General features: G+C 40.5%; 1 protein-coding gene across 1 annotated transcript; it reads left to right on the top strand.

Moving 5' to 3' along the window:
• Positions 1 to 666: 666 nt before the first annotated feature.
• Positions 667 to 4,988, top strand: BRIX1 (BRX1, biogenesis of ribosomes, homolog (S. cerevisiae); the record flags this gene model as incomplete). The annotated part of the gene is made up of 9 exons (XM_010154044.1): positions 667 to 778; positions 1,175 to 1,218; positions 2,381 to 2,451; positions 2,828 to 2,877; positions 2,982 to 3,055; positions 3,153 to 3,203; positions 3,504 to 3,605; positions 4,151 to 4,279; positions 4,589 to 4,988. Coding segments are annotated over 9 exons (903 nt in total), but the record flags the coding sequence as incomplete, so codon positions are not given.
• Positions 4,989 to 5,838: the final 850 nt, after the last annotated feature.

Below are 5,838 nucleotides of genomic sequence, written 5' to 3'. Positions count from 1 at the left end.
CGGGCGGGGGGACCGGGGCTTGGGGTGTCTGGAGGGAAGTCAGCTGCTAAGCAAGGGTAATCCCAGCCCAAATAAAAGCAACCTGATAGGTTATTTCTAGGAAAATGCACAAAGGGAGCTATTTTGGTCGATGTAAATTGTGTTACCTTAATATCACAGGTATTGTAAAGACTTGATTCTTCTGTTACACACAAAGGATATGTGGAAATCATGCCGGTTTCATTTAAGAATCATCCTGCAAAGGTTTTAATAATTGCTTTGTAGTTTGCTTAAAATAAAAGCAAAAAGTAGCACGTTTAAGCCTGAGAATTCATCACATGGTGATCGTAGAAGAGCTAAGCAGTGCTCTGAGAGTGTGGCTCTTCGCTCATTTTGTTGGGAAGGAGGGGCGCCTTTTGCGAGCAAGCAATGCACATGGCTTTCTTAATAGCTGTGTGTTTTGTACGAGTGAAAGGGTTACGTGGGAACATACTGAAGCAGGGTGGGTGACAGTTCTTCATGTGAAAACCTGAGAGAGACTGATTACGTGCGGATGTGCAGATAATGTTGGTAACAAGTGTTCTTACTGTGTTTTTCTGTAGTTACAGCTCAAATGTGTGTTGTTGCTGTGTTGTAGCAGTTTTAAGGCTAGAAACTTCCTGCTAAACTTTTGTGTCTGTTTTCTAGGGTAAATGGAAAAACAAGGAGCGAGTACTTATTTTCTCTTCTCGTGGAATTAATTTCAGAACAAGGCACCTAATGCAAGACTTAAGGACATTGATGCCTCACTCTAAAGCAGGTAGGGTTAGGCGTTGACCCTAACTTACATTTTCAGAATAATTTTAAACCGAAAACTTCTGAACACACGTTCTTTTTAAAAATGTGATACGTAACTGTTTTAATGAAACTTTTATCTTAAACAAGCATCAAACCCCTTTTTAGCCAACAAATACAGGACTGTTGTCATATCTTAATGTTTCCTGGGAAATTGCTCTTATGGCCTCAGTCCTGTAAGTGCGCAGATACTTTTGTTGCTATGTTTTATTTATTGTCTAACTTGGCTGAAACAACTTAACAGTTTTTCTTCGTGTTTAGCTTATAACCAGTACGTTTTTTTGCAAAAGGACTGGCTGTTAAATAACTTCTTGTGTTACTTTAGTCTTCTAGCCTTCTAAATGTCGTTCTTGTCTTCCAGATACTAAAATGGACCGTAAAGACCAGCTCTTTGTAATTAATGAGGTAATCCAGGACTCAAATAGTGCTTCTTTTTATTCCATTTTTTTTTTCCCCCCCCCTCTGGAAATTCAGTGTGCAAGGGAAAAGGGCAGCCAGGTTTAGAGGACCTCATACGAGTAACAGGATTTCAACAATGAAAATCATTGATGTTCAGAAAGTGCTCATTTTAAAACAGGAAGTTGACTTTTGATTAGGAAAACTAAAATGAAACCTTTAATTAAACACAGACTTCCATCATGAAGAAATAAAATGGAATGTGCCTTTCTGAACAGGTGAAAGATGTATTATAGTTCATACTTGAAGAAGGCAGGGAACAAACAAACGTGCAGCCAGGCCAAACGATGTAGTAGGACATTGGTAATTCTGAAACTATTACCTGATGGTACAGCTCCTCTGATGTTTGTATCCTGGGTGGCTTATCTGATTGATTGTAGCTTCAGTGAAGTTATTACTCCTGGTAATAAATACTGGAGTGCTGCGTCCAACTGTGGAACCCACAACATCGGAAGGATGTAGACCAGTTGGAGCGAGTCCAGAGGAGGGCCACGAAGATGCTCCGAGGGCTGGAGCACCTCTCCTGTGATGAAAGGCTGCGAGAATTGGGCTTGTTCAGCCTGGAGAAGAGAAGGCTCCGGGGAGACCTTATTGCAGCCTTCCAGGACCTGAAGGGGCTACAAGGAAGCTGGGGGGGACTTTTTACAAGGGTCTGTAGTGACAGGACAAAGGGTAACAACTTTAAATTGAATGTGGGGAGATTTGGATTAGATACCAGGAAGAAGTTCTTCCCGGAGAGGGTGGTGAGGCACTGGAACAGGTTGCCCAGAGAAGCTGTGGATGCCCCATCCCTGGAAGTGTTCAAGGCCAGGCTGGATGAGGCTTTGAGCAGCCTGACCTAGTGGAAGGTGTCCCTGCCCATGGCAGGGGGGTTGGAACCGGATGTTCTTTAAGGTCTCTTCCAACCCAAACCATTCTATGACATGAGGTTTTTCAACAAAACGAGTGCTTTAGCTTAAGTTTGGGGATCATTAGGTGTAATTTATTAAGTCAAGACCTTTGCTTTTGAATGTATACTTTAGAGAGGGGAAGATACCGGAGATTAATGTGGAAAATCATTGGAAATGTCTCCGGAATTTTGTAAGCAGCTCATCTGATTTGTGTTGTGTAGGTGTGTGAAATGAAAAACTGCAATAAGTGCATCTTTTTTGAAGCCAAAAAGAAACAGGATCTCTATATGTGGTAAGGAAATGTTATGTTTCTTACATTTCGGTATATAACTGGGGATGCTTCTGTTCTGTCTGAAGTTTCTTAGTGCAATAGTGGGCATGCACAAAATAGTGTTCTTAGTTAAATCTGTAGTAGTCTTGCCCTTCTGTGGGTAGTGCAAGTTTCCAGTGTGTGACCAGCTTCTGCGGGCTGTTCACGTAAGTATTTTACAGAACTGGTTAGAAAACAAGTATTTATAAGCATGTTAAAGGAACTCAGTAATACTGTAAAAGCAACTGAAATTATTTCAATACAGAAATAACTGGTGGGAGTGTAGTGTAGAAATCCAGCACATCTTCTGGCTGCTGCTAACGTCTTTTCTCTCTTCCCCGCTACCTGTCCTGTGCAGGCTTTCAAATACACCCCAGGGACCATCAGCTAAATTCTTAGTGCAGAACGGTAAGTTGGTTGGCATTACTCTGTCTGGACTTTTGCTTTCTTGTCTTTGCAGTTTTCTGTAAGTACTAAACTGATCTTTTTTTTTTTTTTTTAATCCACTGTAGTTCACACACTGGCTGAATTGAAGATGACAGGAAACTGCCTAAGGGGCTCACGGCCCCTTTTGTCTTTTGATCCAGTAAGTATAGGTTTTATTTCATTAGTCTGCTTTCCTTTTCCTTGCATGACTTTTACGTTTAGCTTTGTATGTAAAATGACACTTTTTTTCTTTGTAGACATTCGACAAGGAGCCACACTATGCCCTGCTAAAAGAACTGTTTATTCAGGTGAGTCTGTCGTTCTGCTATCCAGTGTTACTTCCTCATTGGAAATTTTTTTGGTTTTTGCAACATACTTAAAACTATGAAATTTTTTTTTAAGTAGTTGGCTTATATTTCTGAACTTGGAAAAAGTCTTCAAAGGATTAGGGTCATGTGCTTAAAATCACTGGGAGACTTGTTCTCAAGTTCGGGTTTTTGAAATGTAACCTAGGATCGGGATCTTTAGGTAAAGTAAAATTAAAAATGAGCTGTTTAAGTTTGGCCTCTTAAATTACAGGTGTTTAGAAATACTACCTTTTTTTACAGATATTTAGTACACCGCAGTATCACCCCAAAAGCCAGCCTTTTGTAGATCATGTTTTCACCTTCACCGTTACAGATGAGAGGATCTGGTTTCGGAATTACCAGGTTAGTGGTCTCTCTTAGCTCTTCAAGAGGAGCTCAGTGGAGTAATTTCATATCATATCTATTAATTACACTAAAATGAGAAGAATTATTACTATCACAGTATGCCAGCATCTAGTGCTTACACAAAGTAATTTCAGTGTCCTAAAAGGACTTGCCTTCTCCCATCTCTCTGGTGAGAGCTGCTCGAAGTTCTGTGTACTTCAACTGGCATTCTGCTAATTGTGATGCGGTGATGATTGTCTCGGGGAGTACTAGCCAAGGCCTAAGCTTTGCTTACCTTTTTTTAACCTTCCTTGCTTCTTTGACCCGAAGTGTGCCGGAGCTTGCTTTCTAAAGGAGGAATTCACAAACAACTGGAACTCTGTAAGTGCTTGCTTGAACCTAAAAGAGCTACTTTAAATACAGAATTGTGTTTATACAGGTGTAGCTTATGAGCTCTAGAGGCATCAGACCTTGTGTTTAATTTCAGCTGCGTATCACCTTATGCAGGGTGTCTATGAGCTCATACATCCATGAGAGAGAATCATGTGTTCTTTTTATTGCAGATCATAGAAGAAGATGCATCTCTAGTAGAAATTGGGCCTCGTTTTGTCCTGAACCTCATAAAGATCTTCCAGGGTAGCTTTGGAGGACCAACTCTATATGAAAATCCCCATTACCAGTCCCCAAATATGGTAAGTGGCTCTGTCTTTCATTTAGTAACGAATTTGAAGACCGGTCGTGCAGTCTGTCTGTGCAGGAGAATCATGTATGCCTTTCACTGGCACCCGTTGTAGAAAAGAGTGCCCTAACTGATCACAATTTGAGAACAGATTAATTTTGTAAAAATGGAACTAATGCAAAATTCATGTCACTGAAAAGAGGGCATTACACTGGGGATTTCGACGATTAAACGGGGAAGTTACCACCTGTTTCTTTAATACTTGGTTTCTTCCAGCTTGCTTAATTGAAACCTGATGTAATTAAAGTTTTTGTTTTTATAGCATCGACGGCTGATAAGAATGTCAGTGGCAGCCAAGTTCAGAGAGAAACAGCAAGTGAAGGAAATACAAAACATTAAGAAAAAAGGGAGTAAGGTGCTGCTTCAAGAAGATCCCACTGAAGTGGTCTTTGAAACTCCGGCTGAGGAAAAGCCAGTGGAAATACAGCTTGTGAAACCAGAGACAAAGGCAATTGTGAAAGATAAAAAGAAGCTACGCAAAATTCAGAGGAAGAAGCAAAAAAAGCTTTTCAGAACTGAAGCATCAGCATAAGTGTTACAAGTGATGAAACTAGCTATGTTGACGTCATATTGTAAATACTTGTTTTTACAGGCAAAACTAACTGGTCTTCAGTTTTAAGTAAACAAAATACCATTTTCTTTAGTATTGAGTTTGCACTCTTTATTGTCTTTCTCTCTCTGAGAGGATTCTGGGTTTTGAGAAACAACGTGGCAGTGGGAAGTGGGGAATAAGGCACTCCGAATATCGAGAATTGGCTTCTTGCACTTGAAAAGCTCTGGGAGACAACTGACCAGTAACATGTACCAGGAATAAAGATAACTGTGTAGTCATTAGTGCTCATCATGATCTGGAATTCACACGTCAGCTTTCCTAGTCTGACGGCAGTAGAAAGTGCTTTTAAAAGTGTTAACTTTATAGGAGTTCTGTCTTGGGGAGTGGCAATTTTGTTTTTTCTCCTCATAATCCCTAGGGAATGCAAAGGGTTATGGCTTCTGAATTGCCTTTTTTATTCTTCATAGTGAAAAAGCTGCTGCTTTTGCTGTGGTAGCTCATGTACCTGATTGGGTTCTTAGGACCTGAAACATAGCTACGGGAGAGAAACAGGCTAATTTAGGATTCTAGCCCTTGATACCAAATTCATCGCAAGTTCCCTAACGGTGAGAGGTGTGTGCTACTGGGTATTAAAACCATACACCTACAGGACCCTAAAATAGAACTGCCTGTGATTCTCTGTTACAGCAACAGTGCTTAAAACCACAGAATTCCACACTTTTACACACTTACACGTGCAACAACATTTTAAAAATAAAACCGCTGTCCTCTTGGTTCAATTGTGTGTGTTGATTAGCTCTTGTTTTTCCAAGTTGAGTGTGCCCATACAGATTTTTCCATATAAAATTGAAAAATAAATTTCCAGTATTGTGTAAAAGCTACCACAACTGTGCCAGTTTTGGGCAGGAACAGACTTTTCTTTCACACAGTGCTGGCTGGCCCAGAGCGGCCGAGGGAGC

This window comes from Eurypyga helias, unplaced genomic scaffold (genome assembly GCF_000690775.1).
Source record: "Eurypyga helias isolate BGI_N326 unplaced genomic scaffold, ASM69077v1 scaffold21456, whole genome shotgun sequence".
Taxonomy (NCBI): domain Eukaryota; kingdom Metazoa; phylum Chordata; class Aves; order Eurypygiformes; family Eurypygidae; genus Eurypyga; species Eurypyga helias.
The sequence above is the reverse complement of the archived record's forward strand: the minus strand, read 5'-3'. Positions and strand labels throughout refer to the sequence as shown.